At 34.4% G+C, this 24996-nt stretch overlaps 2 protein-coding genes and 1 long non-coding RNA gene across 3 annotated transcripts; 1 reads left to right on the forward strand and 2 right to left on the reverse strand.

The window, feature by feature from the left end:
- Window positions 1-15250: 15250 nt before the first annotated feature.
- LOC147537101 (pentatricopeptide repeat-containing protein At3g49240, mitochondrial-like) lies at window positions 15251-16393 on the reverse strand. The gene is made up of 2 exons (XM_086642734.1): window positions 16292-16393; window positions 15251-15972 (listed from the first exon to the last, which is right to left on the reverse strand). The coding sequence occupies exons 1-2, from the start codon at window positions 16391-16393 to the stop codon at window positions 15289-15291; spliced, it is 786 nt and encodes a 261-aa protein (XP_086498860.1). The 3' UTR covers window positions 15251-15288.
- A 1037-nt stretch (window positions 16394-17430) lies between these two features.
- On the reverse strand, window positions 17431-20789 carry LOC147537102 (uncharacterized). The gene is made up of 2 exons (XR_015224973.1): window positions 18037-20789; window positions 17431-17797 (listed from the first exon to the last, which is right to left on the reverse strand). It is a non-coding gene; the product is annotated as an uncharacterized LOC147537102 (long non-coding RNA).
- On the forward strand, window positions 17954-21080 carry LOC147537103 (Leucine-rich repeat protein kinase family protein). The gene is made up of 2 exons (XM_086639486.1): window positions 17954-19649; window positions 20129-21080. Exons 1-2 carry the CDS (start codon window positions 18347-18349, stop codon window positions 20794-20796), a joined length of 1971 nt encoding a protein of 656 aa, XP_086495612.1. The 5' UTR covers window positions 17954-18346; the 3' UTR covers window positions 20797-21080.
- Window positions 21081-24996: the final 3916 nt, after the last annotated feature.

A 24996-nucleotide genomic window follows, 5' to 3' on the forward strand; every position in this document is an offset into this window, starting at 1 on the left:
ACTTTCTTTCCAAAAATGTTAGAAATTTAAAAAAGTGTATACGACATAATCATACGTACAGTACAAAACGTTTGTTTATGAACCATACATAACCAAGGATCTTATACTTTCTCCCTAGAAAGTGTAATAAATTTTGAAAGTGTACAGGACATAATCATATGTGCAGTACATTTAATTATGTACAATCTATTATATAAAACAGGTTAAAAATTGCTGACTGGGACAAACATAAGAGATAAATCCAGCCGTTTGTGCTAGATCATCACTAATATCAACCGTTGGATCATTCCCATTATAATAAACGCTATAATTAGTATTAAATATCAACTTTCAAATCAATCGTTGGATCATTCGCATTATAATGAACGTTATAATTAATATTAATATATCAACCTTGAAATCAAACATTTGTTCGTTTAATATTGAATCTTAATCGTTTGATCTCTCACCTTCTTATAAAAAAATTAATTTGTTCACTCTCTACGATGATTAACACAACCTTTGCATTTACTCTAATAAAATACTATTAACTGCCCATCAGTTTTTTCAACAACAAAAAAAAATCTCCATCAGGTTTCAATTCTTTTCATCTTCCTCCCATCTATATCTTCAATTTTCATTAATTCTCATTAATCTTCTAAAGAGAACCGTTTTATTACTCTTCTTATGTTCAAATTACTCTTTTATTTTCATTACTTTTTCATCATCCTATAACTTTTTAATCTTTGGTATTTAAATTTGGATGTTTTGGCTTTCTAGATTTTCATCTTCATATACTGTGTTTGGGTTGAAATTTTGTTTTAAGTTACTTCTTAAATTAATTTTTCCTTATACATCTTTGTCTTCCAACCTAATGTTTATTTTGACTTTAATTGATAATGGACTGCTCTAAACATTAATCTTTTCTAATGCATTAATCCCTACACTGAGGCTATTGATATTGTATCGTATGGATGGTTGTTCTGAATCATGCTGGTTTTAGGTTGAATTGTTGCTTATTTTATTGGTATCAATCATTGGACTAAACGTAAAGGAAAACCAACTCCAAGAGAGAATGCACTAATTGTTGCATTGAGAGTTGAGACTTCATGATTTTCAACTGGTCAGTGGTAAAATTATCAGATTCATGCAGGTAATTTATTTATGTTTTCATGATTGTGAAATTTTGATTTTATTTTGAGATTAGGTTATAAAATTTGTTTATTTAAGTGATTTATGTGAATAGATTTGTTGCAGCATCAAGGAAGAATTTTTTTAGTGAAATAATTGTATAAAATCTCTATAATTGTGAACTAATCCTTCAATATTTGTTTAATTTGAATTGATTTTGTATCGACTATCTGATGAGTTTTTCCATAGTTGTCCGTTAATACTTGATTTAGTGGTAGCAGATATACCCAATACCCCATAGGTATTTTTGTTTATCGTTTTCATATTCAAAAGTGCGTTTACATTGATGTGGTTTATTATGCTTATATCAATCTATTTTGAGTTTTTTTTTTCTTTATACTTAGATCTTTTCTTTCCATCTTTCTCGCAACATAAATTTAAGTTCGATGAGCTAATCCATAACTGCAAGTTGTTTTTCTTAACAGTGTCAATAATTGGTATGTTTAGTAGGTACCTCAGTTCTTCTTTACTTCATTCTCCATGGTGCAAAGGTAATATTTTTTCAAGTTATTAATATTAAATCGAATTAGTGAAGTTTATACTTCTAAAGGTTGTTAAACTATTATAGTTTGGTTTTTTAATCAAATCAAATTCTTTTGTGTGTCAAATTAGTTTTCGTTGCACTTAATAAATAATTATGTTTCACAGATAAATGATGGATTAGTCTATTATAGAATATGGTTAATGACAGGGAACTTATTTTCTTTTTATTTATTTTTTAAGATGACTCGAAAAAGGTAGTTAGTTAGGGCCTCAATCTCCCATTTGGTAAGAAAGGTTTATGGTTGCACAATCAAGTTCTTACTAAAACTATGTGTCCTTGACTTCTCATATTTGATGAATTCCCTCAGGAAAGACTACTGGAAAATTTCGACTAACTAACTTGGTACCGTTCGGTTTACGAGTAAAGTCTTGCATCAATTTCAAAGGTCTCAAGGGAGTACGGAAAGAGTATAACACTATTTAAAGCATTGTTGGTGAGGCAATTTTCAAGCAAGATCTCTTATTAGCTTCGGAATTTGTCAATAATTGTTTTCATTAAAGATGCCATTAAATGAATTTTCTTATTTTATTATATTTTCGCTTGACTATCTATCACGGTTTAGTGAAATAGGTTACCAATCCAAGGTCTTTGTTATGTTCTCAATGACAAACAATCATGAATATCATATCTCATAGGTATAGTTTGTTTGTTACCTTCACTTCATTTTCGTAGACGAGGGTGGGAAACTAACTTGCATGGACTCACATAACGGGTAATTAGCATTTATCATTATTCATCCGTCTAAACTTTTGTGTTGTTCTAATGTGTAGTTTTATTCTTATTTATTTGTTTATGTAACGTTGAACACTGATTTTTAAACTTTAAAATGCTAAGAATTTGACCCAATACGACACATTCAATGTTCACGCTTTCTTACAATATCTTAGTAAATTTTAACTTTTGGTAAGAAAGGTTGTCACTTTATTGGATCGAATTCTGAGTGAACACTTACAAAAGTAAAATTAACATTAACAACAATACTAGATATCCAAAATTATGACAGTTTATAGATGTTTGATGTTATCCATTTGGAGAGGTAAAAAGTTGTCGTTGATTCTGTAAAAAAATTTCTTCGTTAGTTTTATTTTAGTTTCTAATTGTCTTTGTATTTCTAAAATATTGCAGGATAACATAGTACTGCAGACAAGAAGAACACGTTTCTAATATCCGAAGGAAATAGTACTTTTGAAAGCATTCGATTTCTATATCTGATTCGAAAGTGATGTTCATGTGTTCTAAAATTTTCAGTTTGTCTTATCACAAAAAGAATTGGTTCTCCTGCATCAAATTTTAAATTTTCTTATATCACTGTTAAAGGGCCCCTTGCGCATTAGTGTTTCTACTAATGATATCCGTGCATGAATCAACTCTTTTTTAAACTGTACCTCTTCGGTAGCTTAAAAAATTGTTTTGATTTTTGAATGTTTTTTTTATACTTACAATTTCAGATTAAGTATATGATAACAAATATCTGGGTTTTTTTCGTTGCAAGTAAATATCTGGTTATGAGTAATATACTGTTAATGAATATATCTTAAAATTTAGTTTATTTTACTCTAATGATTTGTCTCAAAACTAATTAATTTCATAAATAACTAATGTCTCTCGGATTTGCAGACAAGGTGTTAAATAATTTCAAAATTTTGGTGGTGGTTCATCAAAGTTGGATATTAGGGATCATTTGCTTCTGGATTTAAGGAGAATAAAACTTATTAATTGGGGTTTGCTCGGGGATTTCTTGCAATTGCGAGCATCTACAAATTACTTTTCCTTCAATTCATATTTCACTTCAATCCATAAGATGTACTAGTTTGTTTGCTTTTCATTTTTGTTTTTCTAAAAGTTATAGAGAAACACTACTTCTTTGTTATTGACTTCAAATTTTGTAAATGAATAATTTGATGTACAATTCTTAGTTATTACAATTTCTTTGTCATAAGTCACCATAAACAAGTTGGTGTAAAGTTGTAGGTTATGTCATCTGATTCTTCAAAAGATCAAAATGACTAGATATAGATAAATACCTTCGGTAATCCCGTAAAATACTGAAAGAATGTGACCGTGCCGAAGGCACGGATTATACCTAGTACGTAATAAAATGCCTTGCACTTTCTTCCTTGAAAGTGTAATAAATTTGAAAAGTGTATATGACATAATCATATGTACAAGGTGGGTGATTTGTATAAATAAAGAAATTATCTGGGGTACAAAGTTTTGGGTGGAAACAAAAAAAAATTTAGCTTTTTGTTTCCTCTAAACACTTAAACTAGCTTCTTCCCTCTTCTTCCTCTCCCACTTCCACCATGAACTCCGTCCACCTCCACCATAAAATCTGGCAACCTCCAAACAAATTCTGGCGACACTTTCAAGGCAATACTTTTTCCTCCTATCTTCCCTCTTTTTTTGTCTTCTCTCATTCTCTCTCTTTACTCTCTCTATATCTTTGGCAAAAAGGAGGAGCCCCTTTGCCCAGAGTTAAAGAGAGAAAAGAAAGTGAGTGCGATAAAAGAGAAAGATGGAAGGGAGTGAGAGAGGAGGGAGAAGATAGCATGATGAAAGAGGGGGGAAGAGAGAAGCAAGGAAGAGAGAGATGAGAATCTCCCACGAGTTTGTCGGTCGGTGACTATACCGGCGATATATGAAAGGGAATGTGTGTTCGGAGAATATTTTGAGTTTTACACCCTTTGATATATTATTCTCCGGAAAATTTTCTTATTTCTCCAAATCACCCACCATGTACAATATGTTTGGTTATGTACTACACATAAGGATAAAAAGTTTGAGAGAAAGAAAGTAGTTAAAAGAGGAAAAATATAGAAAGTGGAAAGAAATTATCAAATCGAATGAAAATACTTACCAAAACAAAATATAAATTTAAAAAGGTCGCGACTTTGGGGAATAAAGAAAAATCTCCGAGGAATAAGATTTAATCGATCAAGATTGACTTAAGGGACATATTTATTTGTTGGTCCAAAATTTGATTAAACTGTCTTTTACACCTTAATCTTCATCTTCACCCCACCTCATCTCAACCCCACAACTTTCGACCGACTACCACAAGTTTTCTTCTTCTTCCTTTGGCCGAAAGTCAGAAAGCAATGTTTTGATCTTCGTTTTTAGGGATTTCCGATCTGATTTCTGGGTGAACGATAAAACGCTTTTAGACGATTTGATCTTTTTCATCGAAAATTAGCAAAACTCCGACGTAATTTTCTGATAGAAAACTGAATTTCGTTGCTTCCCCTTCTTGAGGTCATTTTTATCTAACTGCATGCCCTTTTTCTCTCTCTGGTTATAACTCTGTATTGTCGTCTTCCATGGGTTTACTGCAATTAGTATTAGTTTTTCTTCCTTTGAATTGGTAGTTCTTTGCTGGATGAAAACTATACAGGGTTTTGAAATTCTTACTGATTAATCATCAAATGAATGAGTTTGATTTTGGGTAGATGATCTTTTGACCATCTATTCATGCTAAATACAAGCAAAAAAAATGATTTTAAGAGATGGGTTTGAATCATCTCTCTCTGTACCATCATGTATAATCTTGTTGTTGTTGTTGTTGTTATAGAAACCTATACACAGATCTCAGCGTGTACAGTCATGGTGACACGACATTCTTGTGCATAACTAGTGAAGAAGAGACCCTATTCTTTAGGGTTTGTGACGGGAAAAGTTTGATTGACTGCATAATTTTTTAGAGAGAGAAAGATAAAGAAGAGAAGAGAGAAGAAAAAAAGTGAGAGAGAAAGGATGAGAGAGAGATGAGGGATGAGAAATGGTGGTGGTGACAGGCGGCTGAAAGTCATGGTGGTCGGAAGTTATAGGGTTCTGGTGAAGATGAAGAATAGGGGGCAAGAAGGATAAACAATCGTAAGAAATAAACAAATTTGTTGAGATGTGGAGAAAAAATATGTGCAAAAGGATTTTAAAAAAAAAAAAAGAGAGACATAAGAGGAAGAGAGGAAAATAAGGAGAATAAAATAAAATTTAGAGAGAAAAATATCGAAAGAAATTATAAATTTGAAGAAAAACAAGAAATTGAGAAAAGGCAGGAATTTAAGAGAGGAAAAAATCAGAAATGTAATTTTAGAGAGAAAAATTATTTCTGTTTTGAGAAACAAAAACAAACAATAAAAAAAATTACGTGTCATTAGTGGATGACACATTATGTAATTTTGCTGAGAAACAATACAAATACGGGATTTTCTTCAACAGTAAATTTGTAAACATCATGTAAAGTAAACTCTAGTTTTGTAACTTCCATTAGTTTACTGCTAGGAAACTCGGTTATGGATCTGTAACTCATTCGTGTTCTATAGGGAATCCCTTCCTATTTCACTCCCACATTTTGGACGGTTGGGTCAATTTCCCAATATAAAAGGCAATATAGGAGTCAATATCTGAAGTTTCCCAAACTATGTTGATAGATGTGTATTGTGTCTTTGAGTTCAATTTATTACTTCCATTTCCTCACAATAAATATCTGATGTTTTTTAATGGGAATTTCAAATGTGAACGTATTTCCCTAAAATCAATCAAATGATAAGATTTAATTGATGATGATATTCAAATGAAGCAATAGTAGTGATTTAATCAATTGATAAGATTTGTTATCAAAAAATCAAAACGATGATTCTTACTAATGTTCTTTTTTTAGTACAAACGTTGCTATCAGATGAAAAAATAAGATACATAGAAACAAAACACGCTAACTAGAAACAATGTGACGAAATGAAAATCTTAGAGGAAAGGTAACAAAATAAACTAGAAACAAACCAACGAAATAAACATCAAAATCGCCAAAAAAGAAAGAAAAAAAAAAGAAAAAAAACTAACCATATTCAACTATATATACCAAGGGGTAGGTATAGTAATTTTAAATATAGTACAATGATGCTATTATTCTATGTAAAAAAGTGGGATGCAATATAGAAATAGTAGACATATCTTTTAGTATTTGTTTATCTTTATGTACTTTCTTCACAAACACACATTCTTTTCTCATTTCATCATCAAAATATCAAGAATTCTTCTAGTGATGATTCCAACAGGCCATAGCTCACATGGATGAGCTCTTTCTCTTTCTCTCTATCCTCTTTTTAAAAGGGGTTTTTAGAAATGAAATGTTATGACTCTCAAAGTGGGGCAATCATACATAATCAAAACATGTTCCCTTAGTTAATTTTTCCTCCCTTTTATCAAAAGCAACAATAATTATAAAGCTAATTGTTTAGAGGTAGTTGAGCTGGTCCAGACCCTTATTTACTCCTCATGTACATATCATGTAATTGGCTCTTCTACGCATTCTCGATGTCGTCGGGCAATATAGTGCTATATGCAATCTGATCGGAATTGTGACGCTAACGAAGGAATTACGATGGAACATCAATTGTCATCTAGTTCTTTTACTCATTGTTGTATAAACTATAATCTTGTTTGGGTGGGTCTCTTGATGAATGTGCGGCTGATGAACAATTAAATGTCAACTTAGTATCAGTTTTTTTCTAGAAAAAATGTTAATTTCGTCATCGTAGCACATTAATAGTTGTTTTCCAATCTGAAAGTGTTCCTCATACTCAACAAGTGTTTTTTTTTTGTTGAGGTATACAGACTAAGAGTTACTTACTAGATGATAAACGGAGCATATTCAAAATATTGAGTCCAAGAACAAAAACGTAAACATGAATGAAAGAGTACTTTCATTTTTTTCTAACAAATCGTCATAATAGCTTGTTGTAACATTTCTCTCTCTATTGAAAAGGACCCAACTTTGAAATCGTAGGTTATATAATGGCATCATTTGGCCATAATCTTTTGGGGTAGTGGTTGGACATTTCTTCTTAAATCCCTGAGATTGGTGGAAGCAATTTATCATCACAATTTATCTCATGTAATCTAAGTAATAAATAAAGGTAGGAATTGTTGGACTTTAAGACTCCATAGGGACGCTATTTATATGACCTTTAAAATCCAACATGTCTTAATTGACAGTTATAGTGTTTATCTAAACTCATGGTGTATTGGACAATATATTAATGATATATCGATGTCATTTAAATGTAAGGACTCTCCAGTCTAATCTCAAAAAAACATACTAAAACAATATAATGGTCTCATGTGAAACTCTATTCATCCCTTTATTTGGTCCCTCCCCAAGTGCTCTGTCTGATGTGGTGATATATTATTTGAGTATATATTTTCTCCGTTCTCTCTCCATTTGTTTACGCTCAAGTGATATATAGCTATATCATACGGAGAATGGGGTGAGGCGGTGAGTAGGGTTGGGAAAAAAGTTCATAAACTCGAAACCCGTCACGGGTACCCGAGTCCTTTAGAGCCCGCGAGTACCCGAAACCCGAAGGCGGGTTTGGCCTGACCGACCCGATGAAATCAACGGGTCGGGTACGGGTTTGTAAGTGCTACCCGGCATCCCGCCCGAACCCGCCTGATAATCTTTACCCGTCAAAATCCGCTTAATAATGTCCTCCATTAATAAGATAATACCTATGCACATTATATGTATGTTTGCTTGTATGTATTTATGTATGCATGTATAACATATATATAGATATATATATATATATATATATATATATATATATATAGATATATTTTTAAAGTATTTGAAGTGTATAATATAGTTACATATATTGTTGTCCAAGTGCGGAGTGCCTTTGACACAACATTGTTAAGAGAAACTTAATTAAATTTTAGTTTCGGTAGAAATTTCGGTACTATCGAAATAGAAATATTTGGTCTTCGAACGAGATATTTTGAAACTTTGGTGAAAATTCGATACTCGACCGCCGGATCCCAGAAACTCGAACAGTTTGACGGACTTGGACGGGTTTTGGACACTAAGATTTTTTAAATAACTCGCCCAATTAAACTCGAAAGTCCGGATGGACAGAGAGTTTAAAAACCCCACCGACCTGATCCGATGAATGACATGAGCCCGATCGACTCGACCGGGATCCATTCCCACCCGTAGCCGTGAGGTACCAAGTAGAGAGATGAACAAAATTTCTTGTCATGGAACATGTAAAATAGAAGAGGGTAATAGTGTGCCGTCTGCGTATGATTAGCCCCATCTCCACAAATCACGGCCTATCTTGCCCTAGTTGTCGGTCCCACACTTCTAACTTTGTCTCTAAACTATCCCAAGGCCAGCCCATATTGCGCAACATAATCGGTTGCCACCTGGCTTATATTTGATGGACCCACCATCCTTACACGTTTCTGTGACTTTCTACCTCTTATCTCCCCCGTTGGAATTCGAATTCTAATGGGCTTATATTGGACTCCTGGACCATACTATCAAGCCCAAAATCAAATTAAATTGGAAAAGCTAAGAGCGTCTCTAAGGTTAAAAAAAAGAAAAAAACAAATTGTCATCTGAGTTTCCAAAATCAAATTAAATTAGAAGAGTTTTTTTTTTTTTTTTTTTTTTTTGAACGGAAACATACCATTAAACGGAGTTACAAAGTTGTGTCCTGTAACAAACGGACTATTACAAAGGTCACAAAAGTAACCGAATTAACAATGGCAGGGGTGAAAGTCTAAAGCATCATAAACGAGGGACTAAACAGGAGGCCGCCAGATTATGTGCTACTTCGTTTTGAATTCTCGGGCAATGAGTGACTTCCACCTGTCTTCCCGCGATTGAAGCACGTAGCTCCATCATGACGGTACAGATGCGCCAGGGGATTAAGGGTTCAACGGTTGTGATCAAATCAACCAAAACCCTAGAATCTGATTCCAATATAAAAGAGGTTAGTCTGAGTTCATCTGCCAACTTTAAGCCAAGGAAAAACCCTAGCATTTCACTCTCAAGAGCTGATTTCGGCGATTCCCTCCTAGATTTTTGACCGATAATTATTCCGGTGTAGTCTCTAGCTACCGCCGCGCATGAGCCTTCTGTTCCTCTAAATGCTCCATCGCAATTTATTTTATTCTTACCAACTGGAGGTGGATTCCTATTAAATTAGAAGAGTTAAGAGCATCTCTAATACAAAAGAAAAAACTTATTGTTTTCTGCATCAAGTCTCAACTAAAATCTTCTTTCCTAGATGATACTGTTGAGATCCTCAACTCAAAAAACATCTCTAATGCAACACTTGAAAATTTAAAACTATTTAGTTGTCATTTCCTAGATGAGTAGTTTTACTTTTAATATTTTGGACAATTGAGATCTTCAAAAAAAATATCAAATATTAAATTTCTTGTCGAGACAACTTAAAATTAAATGATGACACATCATCATCTTAAGATTCAAATTGAGTTTTGCATTAGATCGAGAGAGGTTTTGTGTAAGAAACTTAAAAAATCCTAAGTCGCATTCACAGTGTTTTAATCGGAGTCTTGCATTGGAGATGCTCTAATGAGGCATTGAGGTCAGGTCAACCCATTGTCGTCCTTCTGATAATTATTGTAAAATTACTCATCTGGTGAAATCAATAGTCATTATTAAGGGCTATAGCTATTTGAGTTAAAATAGATAAAAAGAACATCAAACATTTCATATTTATTATCCAAGTTGAAATATTTATAAAGATTGAATTATTTCTTTGTGTACCTAATTCCTTAGTTGTCTCTTTAAATTTAAATTCATAACATTTTATTAGAGGCCGGATTTCGGTAAAATTTACATATTTAGAAATAATTTTTCATTTTCTTTCCCGCAAGATCCACTTATATAAGTTTTTCTACAAAAATATCTCAGATAAAACAACGTTTTTATTTCCTTTTTCATAAACTTGACTTGCAAATCTTGTAAGTTCGGTGTGTCGAAGGCAAACTCAATCTGCAAATGTTGCTACCTCGGTTTGTGGAATGCGAACCTGACATTCTGATCTTGCAAACTCTGTTTGCGTATCTCACAACCACGGTTTGCAAATGTGGAACAAAAAATAATTCTTTTTTCATTTTCTTTTTCTTCATCTACAAGTTTAACGAAGCTTCTTCCTCTTGTTTATGACCTGTGTTAATGGACAATGAAAACAGATCGAAGTCTTCATCCACAGTCAAACTATCAAATCTTCATCCATAATCAAACTGGAAAACTCAATAATAAAATCAAATTGAAGTAAGAACCTCAAAAATCCAAATATTTTTTCATCCATAATCAAAATCTAAGAGCAAACCCAATCGGGTTCCAAAATGAGGGGCTCCCAACCCAAATTTAATATTTTTTTTATACGTGTGTGGGATTTTTTTCTTCAATTTTCAACTGTGAAGTTATTGGCTCTAAATAAAAAGTTTTAATAACGAATTTTACCAAAAATTGGAGGAATTCGGAATTTTGTTGAATATCAATGATCGCAACGAATAGCTCATCTTTTACGTGTTTGAATTGGAAACTTGTTTAAGTTAAAAACGTACTAGGGTTTATTAAAAAGTGATTTTGGGAACCACTAAAATGTCAAATGATAATTAGAGAAAAACTAAAAAAAAAATTGAGAGCCCTGCCCTACCCATCCCTATTGGGTTTGTTCTAATCAAATCTACAAAGTTCAATACAATAAATAGAGAGAGGAGATGGTTCTTCATTCAAACTTTCTTTCTTTGTCTTCCTTTACTTCCATTTTCATCTTTTTATTAACTAGATTCTAACGAAGATTGGTGAAACTTCGTCTCCCTTTTCATTTTCTAAAAGATTGACGACTTCAGATTGTTGCCATCTCTAAATTCCAGAAAATTGAAACATAGAAGAAGATGAAGAAGGTCAAGAAGAGAGTAACCCAAAGAGATTCTAGAGAAAAAAAAAATCAGATTTAGTAGCAAGGGTATTTAAAATAGCCAATGATTGTTTTTGCTTATTGTGTCTAATATTTTGACCAATTAACCATTGTCTGTCATAATACAATAAGTTGTAGAGGTATCATAGAATGTCGTCGATTTGGGAAAGAAGAAAATGTTATAGAGTACATAATTTAAAGGGTTAGTTCCGTTTTGGCCCTCAATTTGTGACCAACTCACCATTTTGGCTCCCATAAGTGTGCGATAGTTCGATTTGGCCCCGAAGAGTACTCTTGCGTCAATTATTATGTTAGCAAACTATGACTTAATACTTTAGGTTCCTAATCTACCCCTCTTCCAAATCAAAACCAAATCCCAAGCTGTCAAATCAATTAACTCCATACCCTAATTATTACTCATATTTTCTTCTCCCGAGACACTTTCTTCTCCAGTCCAAATTATTTTCTGCTTCATTCATCTCTAACAAAATTTTTTGTTCAAAGAAAACAAGAACAGAAAATTATACCCAAACACAAAAATTGTTATTTCAAGTTGATTTGTATTGATTCTCATTTTTTTGATGGGAACGTGATGTAGAGGAATTGGCCGAGAAATACATGGATGAGATCGAAGCGGCCAAATACAAGGGTGACAGACTAAAACGACAAAATCGAAGCTACGGGTGTCGGAATTGGACGAAATTTTGAGGGCTGGTGTGAAATAGCGTTCCGGTCATTCGATGTTGCTTCGCCACAACGGGCCCACTTTGAGGGGCAAATTCCATCGTTTAGGGCCTCAAAACAGACTTTTACTATTTTTTTTCTATTTTTGGTAATTGTTTTCAGTTTAGGATTACTATTATTCTAGTATTTTATTTTTTAGGAGTTTCTATTGGAGTTTGACCAAGATTAGGAAAACCTAAGTCTATATAATGAGGGCTTAGAAGTTGTTTCAGTCATTCATTTAATCAATAAAATTCAGTATTTTAGTATTCTTGTTATCAATTTCGGTTCAATAGTCTTTAGACGGAGTTCTAAGGCTTTTATCAGTTTTTCCGCTGCGACAGAACGTTCAGCAGAGATAGTTAAATAACATTAATTTTGATGGATTGAATAGTCAAGGAGAGATGAACACAGAGGCAAAGGCAAAAAGGGGTTTCCCTCTCCAGTTTCTCTCTAGCATAGATCTAAAATTGAGAGAATCCGAGTCACGTCAAGGAAAGAAAAAAAGGGTTTTGAGTTTCCCCATCCTTCATTCTCTCCAATTAACCAGATGAATGATTAAAACAATAAAACTAGGTAATAGTTATGGATTTGTCCCACCCGCCCCTTTTCTCTCTAGTTAACCAGATCAATAGTTAAAACTGGGTAAAAAAATTGGGTTTGCTTATGGATTAAATAGGCAAGACGCCAGAATATCAGTAGGTTTTTTATTTTTCTCTCCTTCATTCTTCTCTGTCGTTTTGAGTTTCTTTATCTAGTTAACCATATGAGTGTAACAAATCTGAAAATAGAGAAAAAGGTGTCTTGGAGGAAGGAAATAGAGTTATTATTAGGGTGTAAAATTAGTTGATTTGATAACTCAAGATTTGTTTTTGATTTGGTCAGAAGGGTAGATTAGGAATATAAAATATTGAGACAGAGTTTGCTGACATAATGACAAACTTAAAAGTACTCTTGGGGGGCTAAATCGAACTCCTGGAGACTTATGAGGCTAAAACAGTGAGTTGGTCACAAATTGAGGGCGAAAACGGAATTAATCCAAATTTAAAAGAAAAACTGTGGGTTTTATCAAATTTTCCATGCGCGATAAAACTTCTTCTTCTTCCTCATTCCTCCCATATCAGACCACAAACTCCGACCAAAACCATCTCCTGCCACCACCATTATTTTTTGGCTTTAGGGCATCCTAAATAGCCTCAGAGGAATAAAAATTTAGTCAATTAAAATTGACTTTGAGAACATCTTGCTTTTTATTCAAAAGATTTATTTGATAGAATTGTTTCCCTGAATCTTCATCTTCACCTCACTTTCACCAACTTCCAACCACCACTCATAACCATATTTTCTTCTTTCTCTCGCCCCCAAACTACTAGTTGATCTGGTTTGAGGAAAATTCTCCAAACCAGATCGACAACTGGTGAATGGGATCCTCCCCTTCGTTTGAACAAATAAAGAAAGAAGGAGAAGGGAAGAGAGAAAAAAAAAAAGATAAATGGAGGTGGAGATGGTGGTGGTGGAAGAGAGATAGAGGAGGGAAAGAGAAGCAAGAAATTGCGGTGGTTGGAGGAAAAGAGAAGAGAGAAAGTATTCTGAAAAAAATATTTAAAATCAACAACAAGTGATAGTCTGTCGACGTAACGAAGACATAGTGGTGGTGAACGCGGTGAACAAAGGAGAAAAATTTTAGTTTAAAAGTTGTATAGCGAATTCTTTTTTCTTTTGTTGAGAGGCGAATTTTTTTATTGTTGCCTTAAAAGGATAATAATTGTGGAAGCAAAAAGAGGACATTTGTTTATAAGGACAAAAAGAGGATAGTATTTAGGGAACTTTTAAACAATTTTAAGTTCTCCTCTTAACTTAATTATAAATTTCAACCTTTATATTTTCATTTTTTTAGTATTTCAAGAACCAACTAGATGAATTAAATTGAAATCCTCCGAAAATATATGTTTGATTATTGGGACTAAGCATGTAAAAGGAATATCTAGTTTTTGACTTTTAGATTAGTCGAAAAGAATTATACTAGCTAGTAGTTCTAAGAGAGTGTTGCAGTTTTTCAAATCTCTATTCTCAAATGAGATCTGCCTAAATTGTATAGAATGTGACACGTCGTGAATGATTCACACAATATTGTGAATAATTTCTAGTTGTTTCTTGTTGATGTAAACACAACGAAAATTGAAAAGAAGAATAAAACTTGATTTAAGTAAAGGGGAAATGATAAATTCTGATTAATAATTCTCTGAAATCTCAATAACAAGGGCATACTTAGACTTCCTTTAATAGGAACTTAGACACTTCTAGATAGACTCTAACTAGGATTCCTACATATCAAAGATATTCAAACATAGAAACTTCTAAACTTAGTCTTAATAGGAAATACTCAAACATAAGAACTCCTAACTTCTAATCCTAATAGACTCAGTCGCGAGGCCCATCTTCTTGGCCGATTGGCCCAACATAATCTGCATCAGCCTCCCCTTATCTCAAGAGGTTTGCCCCGAACCATTTGTCAATGACAAGGTTGATGTACTCTTGTATGATGAATTGCGCCAAGGTGATCTTTAGTTTCCACTTTGAACGACCTTTGCATTGGAAGGAAGGATGCCAATTTGCAAGAAATCGCCAACCTCATGCTCAATCTCATATTGCAATGATTCTCGCAAAATTAACTTTAATGAATTAACAACATTCATCTCGCCATCTTCCCATGGTAGACTCAACCACTTAATAATCTTTAAGAAAGCGTGAAGTAATATGAGTAAGTGTGAAGTAAGAATAATTGTAGCTAATCCCCAAAATTCGTCATCAATAGCCACAGTATAAGCGCAACCAACTTCAATTAAGTTTTCGAGGTTGAAACGTGTAACGTTGATATGACACTCAAAAATTACTTTTCCACGTTCAACTTCATGTAGTTTATATACTCTAACTCGTCAATACTCAGAAATTGAGTTACCTTCCGAACCAATATATCACAAGAATTAATTTTGTCGGCCGAAGTTTTTCGTTTTGCAAAAGGTAATGTAGCAAAAATACCTAACTCAGTGATCTTTCTAAGGAGAATTTCATCGAACACGTCAGAGACATCAATGAACAAACTTATTAATTTGATTAATCAACATCAATATGCTCGTCAATACCGTCATTTCCAAAGCATACAAACTTGAGTAGTCCTGCTTCTTGCCCCCTTCCTTCTTTATTTAACTCAACTGATACAAATTCCGTCACTTCTGAACTCAAACCCAAACTCTCATCATCGAGCATAACACCAATCAACCTAAGTACCTCATCAAGCTTCGATGATTCACATAGAATCGTTAAGATAGCTTCATAACTAATAACTTCAAGTTTCAATCTCTCCACCATTTGATCGAACACCTTAGCTTCATCAGATTTTCCATTTTTGCTCAAAGCATCCAAAACAGAATTATAAGGTAAAACACACACTTTGACCCAAGAATTTGAACCAACAACTTCATCATAAGATTCCATTGCTTCCTTCTCCATTCCTTTTTGAAAATAGGCCTTCATCAAACTCCCAAAAACAATCCCATCAAAAACAAAACCTAATTTCTCCTTTAACTCATCATATAAACCTAAAACTCCATCTGAATCTTCCTTTTTCACAAGACCTAACATCAAATAGTTATAAACAACTGAATCAGGACCTAAACCTTTGTCAAACACTTCATCCTTTAGGGTTAAAGCTTGTTTAAATATGGAATTGTCAACTAACCTTTTAACAAGGATTTGATAAGAAGTAGATGAAGGATTAAAAGGAGTATTATTGATCAACTGTCGATAGATTTTAAGAGCATGATAAGTTTTTTTACAAGCATAGTAAGCACCAATGAGAAGTTTATAAGTAAGGATATTACGTACAACGCTAGCTTGAGTGATGAAACGATGTGGAGAGAGAAAATCTGCATAGTTAGATTGATGAGGAAGAGCAGTCGTAACACTATTACAGGTGAAAAAGATGGGGCGACGTTCAATGACTGCTTCTTGTGAGAGAAGACGAAGAGAGATGAATGAGTGAGGTTGACGACAACGAGTTTCTATATTTTCTTATTCGTCCTCTGTAATCGATTTTTTTTTTATGTTCATCGTGAACGTCTTCTTTGAAATCATCAGAATTTGGGTTATCAACATCAATATCATCGAACTCATCCTCTTCTATTTCACTGCCATGTATTTCTTGAACATGCATCTTCATTGTTGGGAGATATAATAGACGTTGAAGATGGTCGAAGTATTATTTCCTCAATCTTGTGACATATTTGTATAATCTTATTAAAAGTCAGACTTAATCAATTGAAGTGTTTCTGGAAAAGAAGACGATTGTGGTGGTGGTGGTAAAGATGGTATCAGAGGTGGTGAATACGGTGGTGGCGGTGTATAATAAGAGTACGAAGGTGGTGAAATTTCTCTTACGGGTTCTCCAGGATTCCAATGATAAACATACGAATCCCTATTCGCATAAAAACATGATGCGCATAAGCACTGATTCGTTATCCCTTGATGAGTATAATCCGATGGATTATAATTCTCTGGAGGAATATAATATGATTGATATTGATTGCACTGGTCTGGAAAAAATTTCCAGAATCATTCACCCAAAACTTTGGTGGCTCTGATACCAAATGATGTAGACGCCGCGGAAATTGAAAAGAAGAATAAAACTTGATTAAAGAACAAATAAAGTAAAGGGGGAAACGATAAACTTTGATTAATAATTCTCTAAAATCTCAATAACAAGGACAAACCTTACTTCCTTTTATAAGAAATTAGACACTTTTTTTTTTCAAAAAAAAAAAAAAAAACTTAGACACTTTTAGATAGACTCAAAATAAGATTCCTAAATATCAAAGATACTCAAACATGGAAACTTCTAAACCTAGACTTAATAGGAAAAGTCAAACATAGAAACTCCTAAATTCTAACCCTAATAGACTCATCCGCGAGGCCCATCTTCTTGGCCGTTCTGCCCAACATAATCTGCATCACCGATAATGGCATATAAGCAACTATTACTATCTTCTTGTTTTACCTCAAAAGATATCTATTCTTTTCAAAATGGTCACTAAAAGATAACAAATTCTGACCACCATATTTTAATGACAATCGACTAATAGTTTACATTCTTATATCAATATATAACTTACTCAGCTATTTTACGTTTTTTTGGTGAAGTTGGTAAGAATCTAGTCTTTACCACCAATCTACACTAAACTATTTAACTCAAACAAACTCTTTATTCTTCAACAAAAATTGAAAAACAAACTCTTCATTACCTATATTGTATCTAAACAATACATATAGTATGTAACTTGTCATTTAAATTTGAAAAAGCAATGATGCAACCATTTTTATCTACTAATTTCTTTTATTGCAAATTGCTAAGCAGTACAAAAGATAGGTCGATTTAACGTCGAAAATCGATAATAATGGCTCCCGCTATACATCTGGTGTTGAAGAAAAAACAACTCGTCTAATAGGAACCGATCACTTGAACTTTCGGAATGTGGTCGACCCATTATTCCCAACCATTTTAGCATCACATTTTTGTTCTACAAATTCTTGTTTTTAAGGGTTAGATTACTCACAAAATCTTTTTCTACTAGCTAGCTAGCTTTCACACCATTCTTATATTTTTTTTTTTTTTTTTTTGTTGAAGAGTTATAATATATTAATAGGAAATGAGAGTTCTATTACAATACATTTTACAAAGAAAATAAGGAACGTGTTTCCAAGCTTTCGATCTGTTTGACCCATTATTTCCAACCATTTTAGCATCACATTTTTGTTCTACAAATTCTTGTTTTTAAGGGTTAGATTACTCACAAAATCTTTTTCTACTAGCTAGCTAGCTTTCACACCATTCTTATATGCTATATCTCCAGCAAGGCTACTTCACTCTTTCAGGCTTTTTCTTTCACACACCCCTTTTTTATGCCTCGTGATACCTACAACTCATTCTCTCTCTCTCTAACCCACAACATTATTTTATCATCAGAACAGTGGAAACCAGAAACTAGAAGCTTTTCCCTTTCTCTCTCATGGCTTCTCGCCGTGAAACCATTTCCCTCCTCAAACCCACCAACTATACCATCTTCCTCTAACCTAAAAACCCTTTACCCATTTCCCCCCCTCTCTCTCTCTGTCTCTAATGGCATTATTTTCTCTCTCTAGATTCCTTCTTCTCTGGTTTTTTACTGTATTCTTATTATTGAAGTATGGGGAAGTAAATTCAGAGCCAACCCAAGATAAACAAGCTCTTTTAGATTTCATTAACAAAATCTCTCATGGAAATCGTCCTCAATGGAACAAATCAGATTCAGTCTGTAACTGGAGAGGAGTTGAATGTGATTCAACTCAATCTTATATTTATTCACTTCGTCTTCCTGGTAATGATCTTGTAGGTCAGATTCCACCCAATACTCTTGGTCGATTAACTCGGTTAAGAGTTCTTAGTCTCCGATCTAATCTTCTTTCTGGTCAAATTCCTTCTGATTTCTCTAACTTGACTTTTCTCAGAAGTCTTTACCTTCAAAACAATGATTTATCTGGTGATTTCCCAATGAGTTTTACTCATTTAAATCGATTAACTCGATTAGATCTTTCATTTAATAACTTCACCGGAAAAATCCCATTTTCCGTCAACAATCTTACCCGTTTAACTGGTATTTTTCTTGAAGGTAATCAATTTTCTGGGAACTTACCTAGTATTGATCTTCCTGGTTTATCAGGTTTTAATGTTTCTAATAACAATCTTAATGGTTCAATTCCTGAAACCCTAAGAAAATTCCCAGCTTCATCTTTCTCTGGTAATAAAAATCTATGTGGAGGTCCATTAAGTCAATGTTCATTATCATTCTTCCCATCCCCATCTCCTTCCCCAGATTCCCAAGAAACCCTAGTTCATCACAAGAAATCCAAAAAACTCTCAAAATCTGCAATCATTGCAATTTCTGTAATTGGGGGTTTAATTTTATTACTTCTATTAGTATGGGTTTTGATTCTTTGTTCAAAAAGAAGAAAACAAGATCCCAAACCACCAAAACCAGTATCAACAACAGTACAAAGATCTGTACCCACAGAAGCTGGAACTTCATCAGAAATTACAGGAGGTGGTGGATCAGTAGATACTGAAAGAAACAAATTAGTGTTTTTAGATGGTGGGATTTATAGTTTTGATTTAGAAGATTTGTTGAGAGCTTCAGCTGAAGTATTAGGGAAAGGAAGTGTGGGTACTTCATATAAAGCTGTATTAGAAGAAGGAACAACTGTTGTTGTTAAAAGATTGAAAGATGTTACTGTTACTAAGAAAGAATTTGAATCTCAGATGGAAATATTAGGGAAAATTAAACATGATAATGTTGTTCCATTAAGAGCTTTTTATTTCTCTAAAGATGAGAAATTGCTTGTTTCTGATTTCATGGCTGCTGGTAGCTTATCTTCACTTCTTCATGGTATGATTTCTTCTTCTTCTTCATTTTTTGGATACCCATTTTTGTTCTCAGTTTTTTGGGGGTGGAATTTCCTTAATTAATAAGGGTATAAAGGTCAATTTTGGAAAAATGAGCATGTTAGTGTTTAGGTAGCGTAAAATTCTAACATGCACACAGTGCGCTTGGTTATGAACTTAAACTACTTTATTAAATTTACGATTTTGCCACCCAACATGCCTTTTAGTCCTTTGACTCTTGTCTGTTTCTCTTATGCCCGTGGACCCACCATGAGGAAATGACATATTTACCCTCCTTCTAGTGGCACGTCTGTAATTTACCCGTAAGGGCCATAGTTGCTACAGGCGCCCCATTTTACTCGAAACCTCTCCAAATTTTGATTGTAAAGGAGCGCTTACAGGAGTTATGCTGGGTGCGTATAGAACTTCATTGATTATATCCAGTTAACCGTGGAAACCGGTGACCCGGTGATATTTTTACAGGAAGCAGAGGTTCAGGCCGTACACCATTAGACTGGGACAACCGGATGAAGATAGCATTAAGTACAGCAAGAGGATTAGCTCACCTACACGTGTCAGGAAAGATAGTCCACGGAAATATCAAATCATCAAACATTCTCCTCCGTCCAGATCTGGACGCTTCTATTTCGGATTACGGGTTGAACCCGTTATTCGGGTCAGCAAACCCGCCAAACCGGGTGGCAGGCTATCGTGCGCCGGAAGTGGTAGAAACAAGAAAAGTAACAATGAAGTCGGACGTGTACAGCTTCGGTGTTTTATTATTAGAATTATTAACAGGAAAAGCACCGAATCAAGCCTCATTAGGAGATGAAGGGATAGATTTACCTAGATGGGTTCAATCTGTAGTTAGAGAAGAATGGACGGCTGAGGTTTTTGATGTTGAATTGATGAGGTACAACAATATTGAAGAAGAAATGGTACAGCTTCTTCAGATTGCTATGGCTTGTGTATCAACAGTACCAGATCAACGGCCAGTAATTCAAGAAGTATTAAGAATGATGGAAGATATGAATAGAAATGAAACTGATGATGGTGGTGGTTTAAGACAATCTTCTGATGATCCATCTAAAGGATCTAACGGTCATACTCCTCCGGCTGAATCAAGAACTCCTCCTGCTGTTACACCTTAGTGTTTTTTCTTCTTCTCTTCTTTTATGTAAGTTTGTGTTGATTTGTTAGGTGGGTCCCTTAAAAGATTATTCCACTTGGCACAGATAATTGTTTTATAATTTTTATTGTTTGTTATTTTGGGTGGAGTGTGGTGGGCTCTCTTGGTTTAGGGCAAAAATTCCATGATCTTAATGGGAATGAACGGTTAGGATGGGATTTTTTTTAGCTTTGTTATTCTTATAATTTTATTGATTTGTGCTTCTACTTGAAAATTATTATATTTGACAAATCTCTAGTTGACCAATCAGTGCCGTTGGATTTATTATAATAATGTAAGTTTCTTTAGCTTTCATGGCCATTAGTTCATGTTTATCAAGTCGGATCCACGATGTAACAAGGCAGTCAGTGGAATTGTTTAGTGAAGTGAATTAGTGATAGCAGAAAAATAGGTTGAAATTGGAATTTACATTTGTATTGGTTAAAAACAGTACGTGAGCATTGTGTTGCTCGAAGATGATACATGAACATGTTGTCTAATTACCGGTTCGAGCAAGACATAAAAACCATCCAACTTGGGGCTATCTAGCAAACTCAGTGCGTCAAGTAAGCCTAATGCGTCTAGCAAGCCTAATATGCATAAGTCTAACGCACCTAACACGTTTACAGACCTACCGTATATAGATAGAGATGCGCTCTCCATTTGAAAGGGGTCAGAAATCTTATACGAATGTCTCCACTCTTATACGAAAGCTTAAGTACTCAATCTACAACTAACGTACCCAATTTTTTTTTTCTCCAATCACCTCACAAACAATCAAACCGAGTGGAAGAAGTCTAGCTAGAAGTTCTCTATTCAACCTAGAAGGATTTCTCTTGAAGCTCTTTTGTCCTTGTTCTTCTAACTAGTTTACTCTTTCGACGTTCCAGCGAGCTACTTCGTCGAACCTATAGACTTAAAGTAATCTCGTAGACCTACTCCTTCAATTTGATAGATTACAAGTCTATCCCGACGACCTACTCTGTATAACCGAGCTCTGGACACTCTATGAGCCGAGCCACATTCTAACGTCATTAGCATGTGATATCTTGGGTAGTCATCACCACAATGTCCAAGGACTTCTCGATTTTCCTTGTCTTCAGCAGGTCTAACCGTGCTCGTCTTCTACCTGGCTACTAGATTACCAATACCCTGCTTCTACCCCGACACACGTTTACCCAGCTACCCGTCCACCTGCCTGCTTAGAGGCCCATACCTAGGTTGCTAGTGTCCACTAAGGACTTTTTAACTGTGTAACTTGTTAGGAAAAAATAACTTAATTAACTTGTTCAAGAATATGAAGATAAAAGACGTGAATGTAAAAGCAGAGACCAAGATTATTTAACGTGGCACAAAACCCCTCTAAGATAGAAGGTAAAAAACTACGGGACCTAGTCCAGAAATCTTCCACTATAATTAAATAATGGCTTACACAATTCTTCACCAAACTTATGGTGGATAAACCAATTGTTCAATATGTGTGGAAACACTCTTGGATAACAATTCTTCCTTAAACAAATAAAGGATTAACCAATTGTTCAAGATGTGTAGAAACACTTATTCCCTAAACAAATAGAAGATTAACCAATTCTTCACCAAAACTATGGTGGATAAACCAAACAAGAAAGGGAATACAAAGATATCTTACAACCATTAGGATTTGAACAAATCCTAGATTACCGAAGGTTGAAGAAGTTCAACACAAACTAATATTCTTCTCTTTCAATCTCTCTTGAAAGAACCGCTTCAGAAATCTCTCTTTCTCTGACCTCTTTCTGTTCTCATCTCTCTGATCTCCATCTCTCTCTAATCCGAGAGGATATGATATGAAAGGATTCTCTGGTAACTCTCCCAACTGGGAGGATACTTTCTGATCTGAAAGTATGATACTCTCTAACCTGAAAGTATAATTAATTTCTTCCCTTTCATTTCCTTTTATAATGATAATCAGGGAGGTATTCTACTAGAAATAGGATTCCTTTTTAGGCTTGAAATAGAAACTTCTATTTCTCCTCAAATAAGGAATAAGGGAAATCCTATTTCAACTAGGAAACCTTTTTATATAAGGAGGGATCCCAAAAAACTCCTCCTCCCGACATATGAAAATGACCCACCATTCCAAAGTCAACAATACTATTATATAGCTCATGCTTCCCTTTGAGCAATGGTTTTGCCATCATATCTGAAGTATTGTCTTCTCTATGGATTTTCTTCATCTTCAACACTTATTTTTTCAATAACGTCTTGAAACCATTGATATCTCATATTCCAATTGCATTCAACTCTCATTCACGAATTCACTTGAATCATGTGTAAGGTACACTACTGTTTCCCTTATATATTTCTGAAGGATAAATCTAGCCTTAGCTCTATACCACTTGTTAGGAAAAAATAACCTAATTAACTTGTTCAGGAATATGAAGATAAAAGATGTGAATGTAAAAATAAAGACACCAAAATTATTTAACGTGGCAAAAAACCCCTCTAAGATAGAAGGTAAAAAACCACGGGACCTAGTCCAGAAATCTTCCACCATAATTAAATAATGGGTTACACAATTCTTCACCAAACCTATGGTGGATAAACCAATTGTTCAAAATGTGTGGAAACACTTTTGAATAACAATTCTTCCCTAAAGAAATAGAGAATTAACCAATTGTTCAAGATGTGTGGAAACACTCTTGGATAACAATTCTTCCCTAAACAAATAAAGGATTAACCAATTGTTCAAGATGTATAGAAACACTCTTTGATAACAACTCTTCCCTAAACAAATAGAGGATTAACAAATTCTTCACCAAAACTATGGTGGATAAACCAAACAAGAAAGGGGATACAAAGATTTCATACTACCATTAGGATTTAAACAAATCCTAGATTACCGAAGATTGAAGAAGTTCAACACAAACTTTCTAACTGTGTAACTTTCTAAAGTCAACAGTTTGGCGTTTATCATAGGGCTCGTTGGGCATCGTCTGATAACATCGATCCAAGACAAACTTGCACTGACAGAAGACATGATAGCCTACTGATCGATATTTCAACTTAGATAGCCATTCTCACTGCTCAAGTAAAAGAGAATACTCAAAAGTTTAAAGCCTTGGAAGAGGAAAACTCATTGGTCAAAGTAGAGAACCAACTAATCCAAGAAAAAAACACTGAGCTCTCTATACCAATTCCGTTACGGCCAAGGTTTCGAGTGCCAGTCAATGCATCCTTTAGTGACTCTTGAGCGTGGCATCTCTTCGAGCCAACCACCCATCCAATCTACTATAGTAAATGGTTCTACATACACAATAGTAGCAAGTTCCAGGGCACCCTTCTTGACGCCCATACCTTAATTCCAAAACTTAAATCGGCCTTCATCGTCCATTACTGTCCCATTTTTCTCATCCTCCATGTTTTTGTCCCACTTAACTCCACTGTACGAATTATGGTGGGAGGAATGCCTTCCGGTACACCAATTGAGATTTTTAACTTCCATTTCAATGAACCTCTTTAGAGCACGCCATGGCAAAAAATCTAGTGGAGATGAAAGTCATGAGCATTATTTCCCTTAGAGGCCCAAACTCCAATCATGAAAAGCCTATGTCAAAGCTACATTGATTCGCCTTGCGTCGAGGTTATCTTGGAAGAAATGTAAAAAGAAAAATTTCATTCCCAAACATGAACATGTATGATGATGCCACTAATAGATGACCATATATATCATCTCATTTAAACAAAGAATGTTCACTGTTGCCACAATGAGGAACCTTGGGGGGCATGCTCGTCCAAGTGTTCAGAGTAAAGCATTTTTGGCACAGAAGTAATAGGCTCTAAAAGAACTTTAAATAGTATGCCTACCCATATCACGACACCTATGAAGCCCTCGATCATTAATGGTGGGTCAGTCACCGTAGGGTGTCATTTTTTTATTATTATCTTGGACCAGTACGGGTAGACTCATGGCAAGGGTATACATGTCTAAATAGTTTATTCAACGAGATAATCAAAAAGCGCTTTAGATGTTGAGGAAAAAGGATAGCCTTCTTGATGACTTGGATTTGGGTCTACCTATTTATTTCTTGGTTGTTTTGTTGACTTCTTTACTTGGTTGACCATGACAGCAGAAAGTTCAAATAATACAGAGAGGAATTAAGGGTACTTACATTCAAAGATAATCATACCAAATAATAAGATG

This window comes from Eschscholzia californica, unplaced genomic scaffold (assembly GCF_041429995.1).
Source record: "Eschscholzia californica isolate CP2 unplaced genomic scaffold, dmEscCali1.0.p SCAF_5, whole genome shotgun sequence".
Classification (NCBI taxonomy): Eukaryota; Viridiplantae; Streptophyta; class Magnoliopsida; order Ranunculales; family Papaveraceae; genus Eschscholzia; species Eschscholzia californica.

Bases quoted from the DNA above. Each gene is read 5' to 3' on its own strand.
- LOC147537101 (XM_086642734.1), bottom strand. From the start codon at position 16,393: ATGAAGATGCATGTTCAAGAAATACATGGCAGTGAAATAGAAGAGGAT. The intron at 15,973-16,291 runs GTTCACGATGAA...ATCTATCGACAG, and splicing joins CTGATGATTTCAAAGAAGAC to TTGATCAATAATACTCCTTT.
- LOC147537103 (XM_086639486.1), top strand. From the start codon at position 18,347: ATGGCATTATTTTCTCTCTCTAGATTCCTTCTTCTCTGGTTTTTTACT. The intron at 19,650-20,128 runs GTATGATTTCTT...ATATTTTTACAG, and splicing joins CTTATCTTCACTTCTTCATG to GAAGCAGAGGTTCAGGCCGT.